This window comes from Bubalus bubalis, chromosome 10 (genome assembly GCF_019923935.1).
Source record: "Bubalus bubalis isolate 160015118507 breed Murrah chromosome 10, NDDB_SH_1, whole genome shotgun sequence".
In the NCBI taxonomy this organism is placed as follows: Eukaryota; Metazoa; Chordata; class Mammalia; order Artiodactyla; family Bovidae; genus Bubalus; species Bubalus bubalis.
In genome coordinates, this window is record NC_059166.1 from 20,427,048 (window position 1) to 20,444,553 (window position 17,506).

At 38.6% G+C, this 17,506-nt stretch overlaps 1 protein-coding gene across 1 annotated transcript in view; it reads right to left on the reverse strand.

Annotated features, from left to right (window-relative positions):
- Positions 1–446: 446 nt before the first annotated feature.
- GRM1 (glutamate metabotropic receptor 1) overlaps positions 447–17,506 on the reverse strand; it is a 241,665-nt gene continuing 224,605 nt past the window's right edge. The window contains exons 5-6 of the mRNA XM_045161917.1: positions 17,115–17,241; positions 447–1,643 (exon numbers count right to left, since the gene is read on the reverse strand). Coding sequence (XP_045017852.1) covers positions 709–1,643; positions 17,115–17,241 — 1,062 coding nt within the window. The 3' untranslated portion in view covers positions 447–708. The remainder of the gene's footprint in view (positions 1,644–17,114; positions 17,242–17,506) is intronic.

Consider the following 17,506-nt stretch of genomic DNA (forward strand, 5'->3'; position numbering starts at 1 on the left):
CTCTTTACCTTAATCTGGTTTCTTGTTTCATTTGGTGCTTGATGGCTAGAAATCATTCTGATCATAACCTTGTAGTAGAGATAGGTCAATTCATGTGTAGCATTATGAAGTTTATAGTATATATGAAATAAAGAAGAGGCGCCTGGTAAGATAGTTTCATAAGGGAACTTATTTCAGGATATATTTGGTGCTTAACTAAACTCAAATTTTGAAATAGGCCAGTTCCCCCAGGTGCTAAATTTCTTCCCTCTCCATCCCAGGTGAGTATGGCTCAAAAGTGATAAAAAAAAAAGTAAATCAGAAACTATCTCAACCATAATCTAAACTAGAAATTAGAACTAGAGATTGCATCTCTTCCCAGACCCCAGAGATGTACTGATACTCCACAGAAGATGGACCCATGCGAAAGGAAAACATTAGGGGCAGAACAGAAGCTGTAGATTCCAGGTAAGAGTGAATATGCACTCAGCTGGTTGTTGCTTCACACTCCTTGCTCTTTCAAAGAAATAAAAACACTGAAGACCTTTAGTACTAACACATTCCTACTGCAACAGAATGTGAGATTTGGATAAAAAAAGAAAAGATTAAGAAAGGACATGGAAAACATTGGGGGAATGGAAGAACATGCTTTAGTCAAATAGAAGAAAATAGAAAGAGAGAGGGAGAGACAGAAAGAGAAATAGAAAAGGCAAACCCAGGCCAGACAACTCACTTGGCATTCCCTGCCCCTGGTTTCTTTCTTCTGAAAATGCTGAGTAAAGTGTTGGAGCGGCAGGGCAGCTTGCCATCGCCAACGTGCATGCGGACCACGTCCGAGGTGGTGAAGGCACTGCGGACATTCCTCTCAGGTTTGGCAATAATGATGTACATCTTGGGGGTGAACATGCACCCCAGGGCCACCGTTACACTGAGGCTCACTGCAAAGCAGGTAGTAATGATCTTGTAGTTGCTCCCAAAGTAAATGGGCACGAAAGCCAGCCAGATGATGCAGGTGGTGTACATGGTGAAGGCAATGTATTTGGCCTCGTTGAAGTTGGCGGGCACATTGCGGGTCTTGAAGGCATAGTAGGTACAGCTCATGATGAGGAGCCCATTGTAGCCCAAAGGGGCCACAACCCCCAGGTTGCTGGTATTGCAGATAAGGTAGACTTCTTTGATGCTCGGGTAGGACAGGATGGGCATGGGGGGCTCCATGATGATCAGGGTTATCACCAAGGTTAGCTGCACGCTGATCAGAATTGAGGCAATGATCACCTGGGCCCAGGCACTCATAAACCTGGGCTTCCGGGTACAGATCTTCTTCTTGCTGCCAGCCAAGATGCGTGCGATGCGGTTGGTTTTGGTCACTAAAGCGGAGTAGCACATGGCGGAAGAGAGGCCGACCAGGAGGCGCTGCAGGTAGCAGGAGGTGGTAGTGGGCTTGGCAATCAGGGTGAAAGGACACACGTAACCAAGGAAGATGCCAGCTAGGATGATATAGCAGAGCTCCCGGCTGGAGGATTTGACCACAGGCGTGTCTCGGTATAGCACGAAGATCAGGGTGACAAACAAGGTGACAAGGATGCCCAAGCAGGAGAAGGCGATGGCTATGATGGACTCTATGTTGCTCCACTCAAGATAGCGGACAGGAATGGGTTCACATCCTGTGATGAGAAAGATAGTTTTAAGATGAATCCAAGATTTTGCTGATCAGTAACAACAGTGCTTACTGGTTGCAGGGGCATAGCTATATTCACAGCTTCCATGATGTATGGTGTTTACTTCCTTTTTAAAAATGCCTCCTTATCACACAAAGATGTACCATTGTTTTCTCTGGACAGTCATGCTCCCAGATCTAATCTCATCTCAAGCCTAATGTGACATACTTAAGCCTATAAAAATAGTCTTTTCTTAAAGTGTTATAAGAGGATGATGCTTTGCGGATGGAACTCAGTTCTACACTTTCAGAAAATGAAAGAGAAAAATGGAAACTGCGTTTCCATTGAAAGTTAGATGGTCACAGTGTAACAGAATAAGTTAATAAGAAATAAAATGACACATTTTTTATTTTTATGTAGCCATTGTTCAGCGACAAATCCAGCTCATAGACACAAGTCCAGCTCATTAGAAAAGCATTTTCTTTCTTTCTTTCTTGCCAGCCAGAAAGCTGTTTTAAACATAAATTTCATTTGAATTCCTTAGAAGACTCTGTTTTCTCTTATTTGCCACATAGTACATTACTCACTTTAAGTTATTTACTTTAGGTCTTAGTGTCTCACCTCTTTAGTTGTGTATGATCTGTACGTGGCATCTGAGGGCCTTGACTTACCAGCCTCTAATAGACATACTAAGGAAGGATGAAATCTCCCTCACCCACCTCTTGAAAGGAGAGACAGCCCTGTTACTAAATGCCTGGCTTATCTTTTCCTTCCAGAATAAAGTCTGTTTTGTACTTCACAGAGATAAAAACATTTGTCAAGTCTTGGCAAAAACCCTTTCACACGGCTTTGTGTTTGGTCTGGGCCGTTATTTCCCAAATTGTGAGAATAAAAACATGTATTTCCATAAATTTAGGAAAGGATGCATTGTTCTAAAGCCATGAGAACAAGGAACCACCAGAACCCGTTTTAAATCTGTTCAGCCGTTCAACAAGCGCTGCCGTCAGTGAACGCAGCTTTTGCATGTTACCCAGTCAGTGTCAGTCCTGGCTTCTGATAATCACTCAGTCAGGAACAGCCTCATTTTAACACACAACTGCCGACCACTCGCAAGCACACGCTCCTGGCTGACCAGAGTGGCCTCCCTCTTTTGTGTGTCAGGCGTTTGTCTGTATCAAAGTCTTAGCTATTCCTGGAAGAACTCCTCCTTCCAAAATAAGTCACATTTTAACTCTAAATCTTTCTGTTTCCTTGATAACGTTTAGAAAGATGATTTGATAGAATAATAATGACCATTTTGGGGCACACAAGCAATAAATTAAAATATTTAAGAACAGCTTGGAGAAGGAAATGGCAATCCACTTCAATATTCCTGCCTTGGAAATCCTATGGACAGAGGAACCTGGTGGGCTACAGTCCATGGGGCCGCAAAAGAGTCAGACACGACTTAGTGACTAAGCAACGACAGTAGATGAATTAGGAGATAAAATACTTAATAGTCAATACGGTAAGCCCCCTACATATGAACACGTTCTCTTCTGAGAGCATGTTTGTAAGTTCAATTTGTTCATAAGTCTAATAAAGTTAGCCTAGGTACCCAACAATCGTAATTGGCTATATACCATTGCTTTTACACTTGCTTCTGGCCATCCTGGACTTGAAATAGAGATACTATACTACTGTACTCCATACAACACTGTGCAGTACAGTACACAAAGCACAGCTACTTGCACACAATGCACTCTGACAGTGCATGCCAGACACCAGGACTAACTTACACGATTGGACGCGTGAACACACGTTAGCATCTTTGAAGGTTCAAAACTTGAAGGTTGGTATGTAGGGGACTTACTGTATTCAGCTCTTCTAATTGGCATTCTGAGGCTGCTAAATAAAATTCAAATTCCAATGGAGTCTTTGTCAAGGCCTTTGTAACATTCCAAAAGCTACTCTTTTTGCATTTCTCTTTTTTTAACACAACCTGGTTTTATAAATGAGATATTCTATCTTTAGAGTTTTTATTAGCAAAGAATACTGCATTTAAAATTTTTAGAACACAAGTCAGATCCACTGAAGTCGAATGAAAACCCTGGTCTAGAGCCAAATTGAGAGATATAATTGATGATTTTCCTAAACTTCAGGGGTATAGGCAAAATATTTTGGGCAGAATTCAGAATTTTTATTAGACACTTATTGTCCTGAATTGCAGATATGTACCAATTAACTCAATTAATTGTTAGCCTCATGTGGCAAAATATTTTTAAAGGAGTGGATTAGAAAAGGGAAGATTTAAATAACTCAGTGGTGTAAAATTTTAAAATAGAAAATATATTACATAAGAAAATTTCAGAAGTTTTTCTTTCACTAAAAGATTCAAAACAAAGATGAAAGATAGATTTTAGGAAACCCTCAAACAATTATGGGATAGATTCAAAACTGATGTAACAAGGACTATATCCTCTGTGCAAATGGGCTCAGATCTGAATTAGGAGAATCAAACATAAAATGAAATGTTAAAATTAAAAATTACCAAGTTACAAAATATCTAATATTTGACCAGACATTTTCAGATACACTTTGAAAGTAAATAAGCTAGAAACCAATATAATAATGGATTCTTAGTTAAAACAATTAAAACAGCCTCTATTCTCTGTGATTTGGGAAGCTATAATAAGAAAGGGGCTTCCCAGGTGGCACTAGTGGTAAAGAACTGGCTTGCCAGTGCGGGAGATATAAGAGATGTGAGTTCGATCCCTGGGTTGGGAAGATCCCCTGGAGGAAGGCGTGGCAACCCACTCCAGTATTTTTGCCTGCAGAATACCATGAACAGAGGAGCCTGGCAAGCTACTGTCCATAGTGTTGCAAAGAATCGGACATGACTGAAGTGACTTAGCATGTAGCATGCAGATAAGAAAGCATACAGATATCACAAATAAAGGTGTCATTTAAAAAATCATCACCCCAACCTAGAGCCTGTTATACAGAGTGAAGTAAGTCAAAAAGAGAAAAACAAATATCATATATTAATTCATATATATGCTTCCCTGGTGGCTTAGTGGTAAAGAATCTACTTGCCAAGTAGGAGACCTGGGTCCAGTCCCTGGGTAGAGAAGATTTTCTGGAGAGGGCAATGCCAACCCACTTCAGTATTCTTCTCTGGGAAATTCCATAGACAGAGGAGTCTTGTGGGCTACAAGCCATGGGGTCTCAAAAAAGTTAGACATGACTTAGTGACTAAACAACAACAATGTATATATATAGGGAATCTAGAAAAATGGTACTGATGAACATATTTGCAGGGCAGAAATAGAGATGCAGACATAGAGAACAGATTTGTGGACACAGCAGGGGAAGGAGCGGAGGGGACGAATTGAGGGAGTAGCATTGAAACATATACATTACCACATGCAAAACAGATAGTTAGTGGGAAGCTGCTTATATAACAAAGGGAGCCCAGCCCAGTGCTCTGTGATATCTAAAGGGGTGGGAGGGAGGCTCCAGAGGGAGAAGACACATGTATACATACGGATAATGAAGAAACCAACACAACATTGTAAACCAATTAACCTCCAATTTAAAAAAAAAGAATCATCACCTCATATTAGTAAAACTCAGGACAACTGCCTAAAATCTGTCCAGTGACTTAACTCTGGAAAAGACACTGGCACCCACGAAGTCCCTGTCTGTCCTCTGAACTCGCAGAGGAAATAATATTTCTTTGTTATTGATATGCCTTTAATGTCTACCAATAATTTCACTATTAATAGAACATAAAATACCTTGGTTTAATAAAATAGTGAAAATCTTATGCACCAACATATAACTGGGACTTTGAGATGATTATCATAAGAATACATTATTCTTGGTGACACAAAAACCCACAATTCTAACATGTAGGGTTTACCGTCAGGCAAGATGTGCTACAGTTGTGGCACATGGTCAAGTTATAGTTGATTTAATCATGAAAATACTTGTTCAATTCAGTTCAGTTGCTCAGTCGTGTCTGACTCTTTATGACCCCATGAATCACAGCATGCCAGGCCTCCCTGTCCATCACCAACTCCCGGAGTTCACCCAAACTCATGTGCATTGAGTTGGTGATGCCATCCAGCCATCTCATCCACTGCTGTCCCCTTCTCCTCCTGCCCCCAATCCCTCCCAGCATCAGGGTCTTTTCCAATGAGTCAAATCCTCACATGAGGTGGCCAAAGTATTGGAGTTTCAGCCTCAGTATCAGTCCTTCGAATGAACACCCACCACTGGTCTCCTTTAAGATGGACTGGTTGGATCTCCTAACAGTCCAGGGGACTCACAAGAGTCTTCTCCAATACCACAGTTCAAAAGCATCAATTCTTCGGCACTCAGCTTTCTTCATAGTCCAACTCTCACATCCATACATGACCACTGGAAAAACCATAACCTTGACTAGATGGACCTTGGTTGGCAAAGTAATATCTCTGCTTTTTAATATGCCATTTAGATTGGTCATAACTTTCCTTCCAAGGAGTAAACATTTTTTAATTTTATGGCTGCAATCACCATGTGCAGTGATTTTGGAGCCCCCAAAAATAAAGTCTGACACTGTTTCCCCATCTATTTCCCATGAAGTGATGGGACCAGATGCCATGATCTTCGTTTTCTAAATGTTGAGCTTTAAGCCAACTTTTTCACTCTCCTCTTTCCCTTTCACTCTCCTTTTCCCTTTCACTCAAGAGGCTTTTGAGTTCCTCTTCACTTTCTGCCATAAGGGTGGTGTCATCTGCATATCTGAGGTTATTGATATTTCTCCCGGCAATCTTGATTCCAGCTTGTGCTTCTTCCAGCACAGCGTTTCTCATGATGTACTCTGCATATAAGTTAAATAAGCAGGGTGACAATATACAGCCTTGATGTACTCCTTTTCCTTTTTGGGACCAGTCTGTTGTTCCATGTCTAGTTCTAACTATTGCTTCCTGACCTGTATATAGGTTTCTCAAGAGGAAGGTTAGGTAGTCTGGTATTCCAATCTCTTTCAGAATTTTCCACAGTTTATTGTGATCCACACAGTCAAAGGCTTTGGCATAGTCAATAAAGCAGAAATAGATGTTTTTCTGGAACTCTCTTGCTTTTTCCATGATCCAGCAGATGTTGGCAATTTGATCTCTGGTTCCTCTGCCTTTCCTAAAATCAGCTTGAACAAATACCTGTACTATGTATAATTAAAGACATTACCCAAGTAATGCCTTGTGTCCTAGAATTCCTATGGAGAAAATACTCCACAAAAATAGGAAGATGAATTGAAACAGAGCACATAAGCATGCAGATTATCATAGGTATCTAGATCACCACAAATCTTTAATTTTTCTATAAATATGAAAATGCTACACCATTATCTAGATGTATTAACAGTATGAAAGAAAGAAAGTGAAAGTGAAAAAGTGAAATGTTAGGGAGGAGGGTTCAGGATGGGGAACACATGTAAACCTGTGGCGGATTCATTTTGATATTTGGCAAATCTAATACAGTTATGTAAAGTTTAAAAATAAAATAAAATTAAAAAAAAAAAATAAAAATTATTTTGAGCAACAACCAAAAAAAAAAAAAAAAAAAAAAAAAAGTGAAATGTTAGTCCTCAGTCAAGTCTGACTCCTTGCAGACCCTATGGACTGTAACCACCAGGCTCCTTTGTCTACGGAATTCTCCAGGCAAGAATACTAGAGTGGGTTGCCATTCCCTTCTCCAAGGGTTCGTCCCAACCCAGGGATCAAACCCAGACTTCCTACACTGCAGGCAGATTCTTTACCTTCTGAGCCACTGAGTAAATGAAACTAACAGTATGGCAATATCAAATAATTATTGTTCATTGTGGTAGGTAGCTTCTAAGATGATTCAGATTGATCCCCACATCCTGGGATTCATGTCTATGTGTAATGCTCTCTCCTTGAGTGTGAACTAGGCCTATGACTTGCTTCTCTTCTATAGAATATAGCAAAGTTGATAGGATGTCTCTCCCATGATTAAGCTGTATAAGATAACAATCTTCATCTTGTAGCAGACTCTCTTGCTGGCTCTGATGAAACAACTCCTATTTTGCTAATGTCCACATGGCAAGGGACTGAGAGCAGTCCTCATCCACAATCCCTGGAAAAACAAACAAACAAAACTGAAGCCCTAAATTCAAGTCTTTGATGATTGTATTCTGCTAATAACTAGCTAAGGGAATTTGGAAGTGCACCCTTCCACAATCAAGCCTTCAGACTAGACCCCATCCATAGCTGATACTTCAATTTTTAGATTTATGAGAGATGAAGCAGAGAACTCAGCTAAACTTTGCCCATATTTCTGACCCACAGAAACTGTGAGATAATAAATGTGTATCATTGTAAGCCATGAAATTAAAAGACGCTTACTCCTTAGAAGGAAAGTTATGTCCAACCCAGATAGCATATTCAAAAGCAGAGACATTACTTTGCCAACAAAGATCCAGCAGTCAAGGCTATGGTTTTTCCTGTGGTCATGTATGGATGTGAGAGTTGGACTGTGAAGAAGGCTGAGCGCCGAAGAATTGATGCTTTTGAACTGTGGTATTGGAGAAGACTCTTGAGAGTCCCTTGGACTGCAAGGAGATCCAACCAGTCCATTCTGAAGGAGATCAGCTCTGGGATTTCTTTGGAAGGAATGATGCTAAAGCTGAAACTCCAGTACTTTGGCCACCTCATGCGAAGAGTTGACTCATTGGAAAAGACTCTGATGCTGGGAGGGATTGGGGGCAGGAGGAGAAGGGGATGACAGAGGATGAGATGGCTGGATGGCATGACTGACTCGATGGACGTGAGTCTGAGTGAACTCCGGGAGTTGGTGATGGATAGGGAGGCCTGGCATGCTGCGACTCATGGGGTCACAAAGAGTTGGACACGACTGAGAGACTGAACTGAACTTATCATTATAAGCTACTAAGTTTGGAGGTAATTTCATTGGAAAAGACCCTGATGCTGGGAGGGATTGGGGGCAGGAGGAGAAGGGGACGACAGAGGATGAGATGGCTGGATGGCATCATCGACTTGATGCACATGAGTTTGGGTGAACTCAGGGAATTGGTGATGGACAGGGAGGCCTGGTGTGCTGTGATTCATGGGGTCGCAAAGAGTCAGACATGACTGAGCGACTGAACTGAACTGAACTGAATTTGTTACATAGCAATAGATCACGAATTTACCTTTTAAAGCCAACCTCTTAATTTCATAGCCAATGGTTACTCTCTTTGCCTAAGGATAGTTTCAGGCATAAACTAAGTTAGTCAAATATCTTTAGGTTTTGTACAAGGTCTTTAAGTCCTTGTACCACGTGTAATAAATCCCTATTATTAACTGAAATTGTCTAACAGTTTCCACTAATTAGCTAGTTATGAACTGTTGCTAATTCTCCCCATATTACTATTCACTGATGTAATAAGTGAGCATAATTAAGCTCTATAACCAAAGGAGGAGAATCTCAAGACTGTGTTTATGTTATTCAAGGAGTGTCCTTGTCGAATAGAATTTTGAATACCCAGTACTAAATATTAACATTGTTTCACCATAAGTCTAAAACTAAAAAGAAAATCACTAAGTTTAATACATAAGTAGTCCAGCCAGTATTATAAAATGAAATACTCTACCACAATGTAAATATTTTTAATAATTGAATTTTGGCTTCTCTGTATCCTATCAAATTTTAAAAGAAAAGAGGCATATATTAAGCTAATAACTGGTATGATTTCAGAATAATCCATTTATTTAATACTATAAAGACACGTTTTAAAAAGTCTTTAAATAATATAAAAACACATTTTAAAAAGTTTTCAGTTTTTTTTGAATAAATAATAATATCTTGATGTGTTGATGTTATATAAAATAATTGCTGCCATAGAAGTTCAGACCTGTAGCATTAAAAAAGGTACTATAAAGGCTAATACTAGTACTGTAAAATATAATATAAATATTTTAGAGATGATTATACTATACAGACTAAGAGTCCTTACACAAGTCTCATATAAAGCAATAATGAATAGTATATTAATGACAACAAAACAGGACAAACAAGTGCATTACCTCACACATGTGGACAGGATGGATACTTTGTGTACTAGAGAAGTTCAAGAATTCAGTTATAGGAACACAAAATCTAGCCAGCAAAGAAATTCTCAAAAGAAATGCCAGATCTACAAGGATATTATCTGGCAAAGCCAGAATGGCTGTCTGGCAGCACCACATGAAGTACCCAATAGACACTAGATAAAATTCTGATGGAAAAACAAATTAAAGAATTCATTTCAGTAGAAACAAATTGGCCACAAAATTAAACACTAATGGGAAAACATTTCCAGGATAGCAGATGCAGCCAGTTCATGCTTCATTTGTAATTAAATTAATCTGGGAAAACTGTAAAGGTGGGGACACTGACTGACACAATTGTAAAAGAATCCTGTGAGTAACTCCAAATGCATTGCCTGCAGTTATCTTCTTCTGTGGTTTATAAATATGTATTAGTTTAAACAGTATGAATATTTTCTGATGCATTCCCATGTTGACAAACCACAACACTTATAATGACTAAAATATGATCAGACTTGTAGTCTTAGCAAGCATGTTCCAACTTACCAATCTAGGGATATGAAAACGTTTCATTGGAACACTTATTCATGAATTTAAGTTATATGAAACTGTCCTCATTCTCAAACTTTTGGACAAATAAAAGGGAACCTTAACACTGCTGGAGGTTGCATTCTTAAGTGATTTTAACCTGAGGATTTTCCGAGCACCTCCAGAAGCTGAAGGCTCATGGAAGCTAATGAGCTAATGTAACAACTTTGAAGCAACATGATCATTACACACGGTCTTCTGTGCAGGATTATCTTCATATTCCTACATGTAGCATACTCTTTTTTTCTCTTGCTTATTCATAGTTTTCTTCTTGACTGATTAAAATCTATACAATTTTTGTCCTTAATGTTCTCCTTACTGGTAATAAGTACTTGTCTAAACCTAGGTTTTACTAGAGACAATCATACTCTAACTCAATAATCCAAGTACTACTGTTAACTACAGTATTAGGAATAATCTTTGCATATACAAATATTTCACAAGTTCAAATACTTGGAAAGATTCAGAAGACTCACAGAACATGCTCATGTAATGTCTTCATTCAAAGGCAAAAGGAAAAGTATGGTGAGAGAAGGACAGTGCAGGTTAGCAGCCGGGGACTGAGGTATCCAGGTACTCCTGGAGGTTGGGTAACTCTCCTCCTTAAACCTCAGAATGGGACAAATAAGTACATTACCTCACATATGTGGACATGATGGCTATTTTGTGTAATTCTCTCAAGGTATCAAAACTAGCATTTCTCAAATTTAAGATGGGCTCATTCTACCAAGTTCATGCTTTATCGGTGGATTGAGCTACCAAAATCTGCACAATGAACATTGATTTTGAGACAGCACAAGATAGAAACTCTCACTGAATTCTTTCATGGCCCTCAAGTTGTATAGCCAAGTCGACCTGTCTAATAAAATATGCATCAGTAAATGAAGTAACTTTGGTTGTTGCTAGTGGAGTTTCAAACTTTAAACCACATATCATAAATCCTAGCCCCCTTAATGTAACCAGTTTAAAGTTTAAAACTCCACTGGCCTGGAGAAGGAGATGGCAACCCACTCCAGTATTCTTGCCTGGAGAATTCCATGAACAGAGAAGCCTGGCAAGCTACAGTCCATGGGGTTGCAAAGAGTTGGATACAACTGAGCAACTAACATATACACATTACTGTAACCAGAAACCAAAGACTGACACTCAGCCATCTCCATAGGTAATCAGTCTTCCAAGTCTAGCTGTAAGTTAAGCCAACCTTACCCAGTGTACTATACACAAATGAAGAAAACCATCCTTCTGGTAGAAGTCTAAGTATTCTTGTGTTGCAACAGTAGCAGTTTGTCATAACAATACCCCAAAGCAGTATACCTATCCCAACATTCAGTCAGTTCAGTTTAGTCACTCAGTCATGTCTGACTCTTTGCGACCCCATGAATCGCAGCACGCCAGACCTCCCTGTCCATCACCAACTCCCAGAGTCCACCCAAACCCATGTCCATTGAGTCGGTGATGCTATCCAACTTTCTCATCCTCTGTCGTCCCTTTCTCCTCCTGCCCTCAATTTTTCCCAGCACCAGGGTCTTTTCAAATGAGTCAGCTCTTTGCATCAGGTGGCCAAAGTATTGGAGTTTCAGCTTCAACATTAGTCCTTCCAATGAACACCCAGGACTGATCTCCTTTAGGGTGGACTGGTTGGATCTCCTTGCAGTCCAAGGGACTCTCAAGAGTCTTCTCCAACACTACAGTTCAAAAGCATCAACTCTTAGGTGCTCAGCACCATTAAGATTGCTTTATCTCTTGTGAAGATCCTAGATTCTTTTTTCCTATGTGAAAAGCAAGATTTTCAATGCCAATACAGGACCACCCAAAACAGAATCACATAGGGATCAGGATTGACAATTTACATTTTGTATAAGCTTCTTAAAAGTTGTTTTTTCTTCTTTCCTTTCCTTTCTTTTTTTTTTCTATTTTTTAAGACATCCTAAATTTGAGAAGGACTAGCTTCGATATTTTGTGGGAATTAGACAAAATATGCATTGTCCATATATGTTATGTGATGTAATGTACTTTCTTTATCCTGTTTTTTTTTTTTTAAAGAGAAGGGTTTCCCAACCTCCATTGTTTAGTAATTCCAAGACTAGAAGGGGTGGTGGTTAAATTCAATCAGTGGTTTAGAATGAGTGCCCTGAGCCTACCTGACACCCACAAGGAGAAGACTTTAATAGGAGTTGTGCATACTATATCTAAAGCACTGAGAACTTAAGGACCTGGCAGTGTTCATGGTTAGAGTTACCCCAGACAAGTCGGTTTCCTTCCAGCAGACTACAAGTTACTGAGCAAAATCCAGGAGAAGTGGTAATTAATCTGAGGACAAGGGTTAACTTCTAATTTTCGAACTAAATATTGGCTCACTTATAACATCCAAATGCATTAGAGGAGGTTAAAATTTAATACCTGAATTTTTTCCAATTAAGTAAAGACAAATTTAATATGAAACAAAAAACAAAGATAGGCCACAATTATTCCACCTAAAGTGTGTTGGGACATTTAATAACATTCACAATACTGCTTCACAATTGCATAAGACTTCATTGAAATGCTTTCTCTAATATTATTATGTTAATACAAATTACCTAAAAGGGGAAATTCTATTTATTATTCAATCTTTAAGCTCAAATGTCCCTTCTTCTTTCTCTTGCCAGGGAAATATGATTGCTTTTTTCTCTCTACTCAAATGAGATTTTGTACATAGTCCTGTTCCAGGACTTATAATTGTCTGCTTACATGTCTAGTTTTATATGAAGTTTGTCTTCTAGGATATAAACCTGTCTCATTCACCCATATGTCCCAATATCTCAAAAAAATACCTGGCACAAAGAAGGTTGTTGTGTATAATACAAAAGAAAATAAATAAGTAGATAACATGAGAGGTGGCTGCAACTGTTAGGTACGGAAAAATAGTTAAAAGTTAATTTTTATAACAGTACTTCATATTTTTATTGTAAGATTTAGGGTAGTCTGACTTTATGAGGAATTATTTTACACTATTTGACTTTTTACAAGGAATAGAGCATCGGGTTTCTTATAATTGGTCCATGAATTGTTAAACTATTATCAAATTGTATATCATGGCAGAAGAAATCTCTGTTTATGTACCATAAGAAGTAAAGTGTGAAATTTATATGCTGAATTAAAATGTACATTTTCCTAAGAAGAAAACATGAGAAGCTTATTAACAGCTTCAGAAGACACTTCCTCTAAGAAATATACTTTTTTTTTCTTCATAGCCAAAAAGCAACATATCCTAATGAGAATAAAAACTCACTTGTCAACATACTTTTATTCATTAATTTTAGTCTTTGGAGCATATATGCAAAGTATCTCATAAAATGATTTTAAGCATATTTTTAATAAACTTCACCTTCAGTAAAAAGCACTATTTTCCAAAGAAGAATGATTTCTCATTTTAACTAAAGTTCAGTCCAAAAAATCCACCCATGAAAATAAAACACTTACATAAAGACAATGTATATACTCCTCTTGGTATTTTACTGATTTTTGTTTTTCTCTGCCTGTGAGTCTTCTCTTTTCACAACTACTGCTATCATGGCAACAGTCAAAAACACACTGCCATGAACTGCACCCTTGCTCTGAGCCTGACATGGCACCCAGTAAGTGGCAAATTAGACCTCATTTTCCATTAACGTGAAAGAGTGGAAGGGATGCAGAAACAATAGGTGCCATTAAAACTAAATATAAATGAGGATGAGAGATGCGTATTCTGAAAGATCTTAAACATAAGAGTTGTGACATAATTTGGATATATAATCCAAATTTAGCCACTTGCCTGCTGTTACCAGATTAAGGCAGAATGGGCTGTTGCTTGGCTCAACTTTTTTGAATGTTAGTGATTTTTACATATATGATGGATGATAGTAGATTTACTCCTCTAGAAAGATAGTTGCATTAAAATTATAAGTTGCATTTATAATTAAGGAGCGTTTTTTTAAATTGTTGCTGATCTAGGATGGTCATCGCTTAGCAGTGGACAGACAATATATCCACAATGGAAGATCTCTAGGGGATAAAACAAATGACTTTGAGTTCCGTTATTATATTAGATCTTAAAAAAGTTTTTTTTCTATTTTAATATTGGATAGAAGTTCTTTTCATGTATGAGAGAAGCTTCAATTAAAGGGAAGCTGAGACAGTAGGAAAAGTTGGGAAGCTCCGAAAATGTAGACAAGAGGAAAACTTGTGCCTCAAAGCCAGGACTTCTGACATTTAAGATTAATCTTAGAAAGGGGCTAGTTTTGTCTTTGATTCTCTTTCTTGTCAGCTGCAGTCTCAGTCAAAAAGCAGAGAGGACTGACTCTGAAGTCAAACCTAGTTTTCAAGCACAAGAGTGATCTAAGGAGACTACTTTCTCAAGATAAACAAGACAGGAAGCACACACTGACTAAGAAGATCAGTTATTGAAGATGTGAACCTGTGGGAGAGGAGGCTTGTGTCCAGAACAAGGTTGGAAAAGCTTCTTCAAGTCAGTCCAATGCATGCAACCATGAGATAAATGCAGAACGAAAGAAAGGGCTTTAGACCCAGAGACAAACACCCTAGATTCTCGAGGTGATTCTTCTCCTATTAATCATCTGTATTGACCTAGATGAACTTGGGTGAGTTCCTTCTTTCTAATTCTCTCAATAGAACAAACATTTATCAGGCAGCAATTATGTATGTTCAAGGCACCAGGCTGTGAGCCAGAGTTTCCCAAGGGATGGGACAGGGACTAGAATCTGATGGGTCCCATCTCAGAATTAGTGAATGGGGATCTCTGCAGATGAGTAATTCCTGGGTGATTTTTAGGCATATTTGAAGTTGAAAACCAGCTTTCAGCAAGAGAATTAAAAAACGGGTGAGACAGAGTTTGTATCTTCAAAAACATTCTAATTTCTTTTCATTTTAAAATGGCCTTTGTACAAGGTGATTGCTAAAAGCTTTGATATTCAGTTTATTTTCTAAGCATATTAATGTTTTACATGTCTCTTACTTTAAAAAGTATAATTTTAATTATTGACCTTTTTCTACTCAGGCAGCCATTTGTGATGTCCTCTGAATAAGCCACACAGTTTCTTAGTTTCAGAGTCTTATTTGGGAAGAAGTGAAAAAGTAAACAGCACTTGTGAATGTTACCCTAATGATTTTCAACAGCACCCAGGGAAGCATGGGATCTGCAGTCAATGAACTAGGACCTGCTTCTAACTAGTTATGACCCTGAGCACACAAGTCTACCTCTCCGAGCCTTAGCTTTCATGTTCTAAAATGAAGGATTCTGTTATTCAGATGATAAAGTCTCTATGAACTCAAAGTTTCTATGGTTCTATCACTCTTAAAATTTTTGAACAACATCTGTGACACATGTGTCATCTGTAAGCTCATATCAGAGTTTTTGGAAATCAAAACTCATATGTACATGCTAAGTCACTTCAGTCATTTTCAACTCTGTGGGACACTATGGACTGTAGCCTGCCAGGCTCCTCTGTCCATGTGATTCTCCAAGCAAGAATACTGGAGTGGGTTGCCATGTCCTCTTCCAAGGGATCTTCCCATCCCAGGGATTGAGCCTATGTCTCTTCCATCTCCTGCATCGGTAGGCAGGGTCTTTACCACTAGCGCCATTTGGGAAGCCACAAAACTCACATACCTGAACATTACTCTTGGGAAGCTTATAAACTTGAATCCACAGGAATCCCACTGATTTTATGAGGAATCCCACTAATTTTACGAGTAAATCATCTCCTGCATTCATTTATTCCTCTCTACTCCCATGCAGCTGCTCTATTCATACCCTTTGAAATTCCTCATTTGGACCAACACAGTAGCTTCCTTACTTCTCTCTGTTTTCAGTTTAGGTTCACTATCCTTGTCCACACTGCCATCATGGTTATCTCTCTGAGACACCAATATCATGACATTATTCACCACTTTAAATGCTTCTGTGGTTCTCCTATGCTTAAAGCCAAAATCCAAACATTTAGAATAAGTTCTTAAGGAAGTTCCTTACCATTTGCTTCCAGTGTCCTCAACCAATCTCATTTCTGACCATATCTCTACCAGGCCCTTGTATTTACCAAACAACCCCATATAGTTGTTCCATGGTTTTCCCCAAAAGTATTACATGCTTTCATGTTTCTCATGTTCTACTTTCTATCTGGATTTTTTTTTTAAATCTCTGTGTCTGCCTAACAAACTTTACAACTACTGTAAAATTTGTCAGGCAGATAAGGAGATGAAAGAAATTCCAGATAGAGAATAGAGTATGGGAAACATTTATTAAAATAAAGGCTTCCCAGGTGTCTCAGTGGTAAAGAATCTGCCTGCTAATGCAAGAGAGGCTGGGGACTCAGGCTCGATCCCTGGTCGGGAAGATCCCCTGGAGGAAGAAATGGCAACCCACTCCAGTATTCTTGCCTGGAGAATCCCATGGACAGAGGAGCCTGGTGGGCTACAGTCCATGGGGTCACAAAGAGTCAGTCATGGCTGAATGACTAATCACACTATTAAAATAACTACGTTGTTTTATATTTTTACATGTTTCTTCCCTGATATATTTTCAGATAAAAATTATAAAAAGAAAAACAGAAACAACTGGTATACAAGAATACTCTTTGAATACACTTTTAGTTATATTTAAATAAACTTTTAATATGGTTGATGGAAAACTTTTAAGAGCTTTAAGTGTACCTTTGACATGAGCAGTAACAATGTAAATAAATATTGAAAAAGACGTGAGTTAATCACTCCCACTTTACACAACAGGCACATTGCAGAGGCCAATGCTCGGGATAAGGTTGACAAGTGAGACAGTTCCTACCTGTCAGATCTGCATTGGGCCACCATCCCAAGTCACAAGCTTTGCAGGTGAATTCATCTTGCACGTACTCATTCTCTTTGCAGGCAGTGCAAATCCAGCAGCAACTGACTTCCCCTTTCCGTATGACCTATAACACAGGGATATTTCATATGCCTTAAATTTAGTTTCTCCAGAAAGCCTTTCTTTTTTCAGATGAGGACTTGCTTTCATACTGTAATTTTTTTTTTGAAGACTAACTTTCCAAAAATTTGTACACATTGAGGAACCTCAAATACATGGATTGAAGTATACCTCATTGCAGTAGAGTTCAGATGTGAATTTCAATTCACTCCATGTTGGATTTGGAGGCTTTTCAATAATCATTTCTTTTATAAAGGGAATTAAACAGTTGA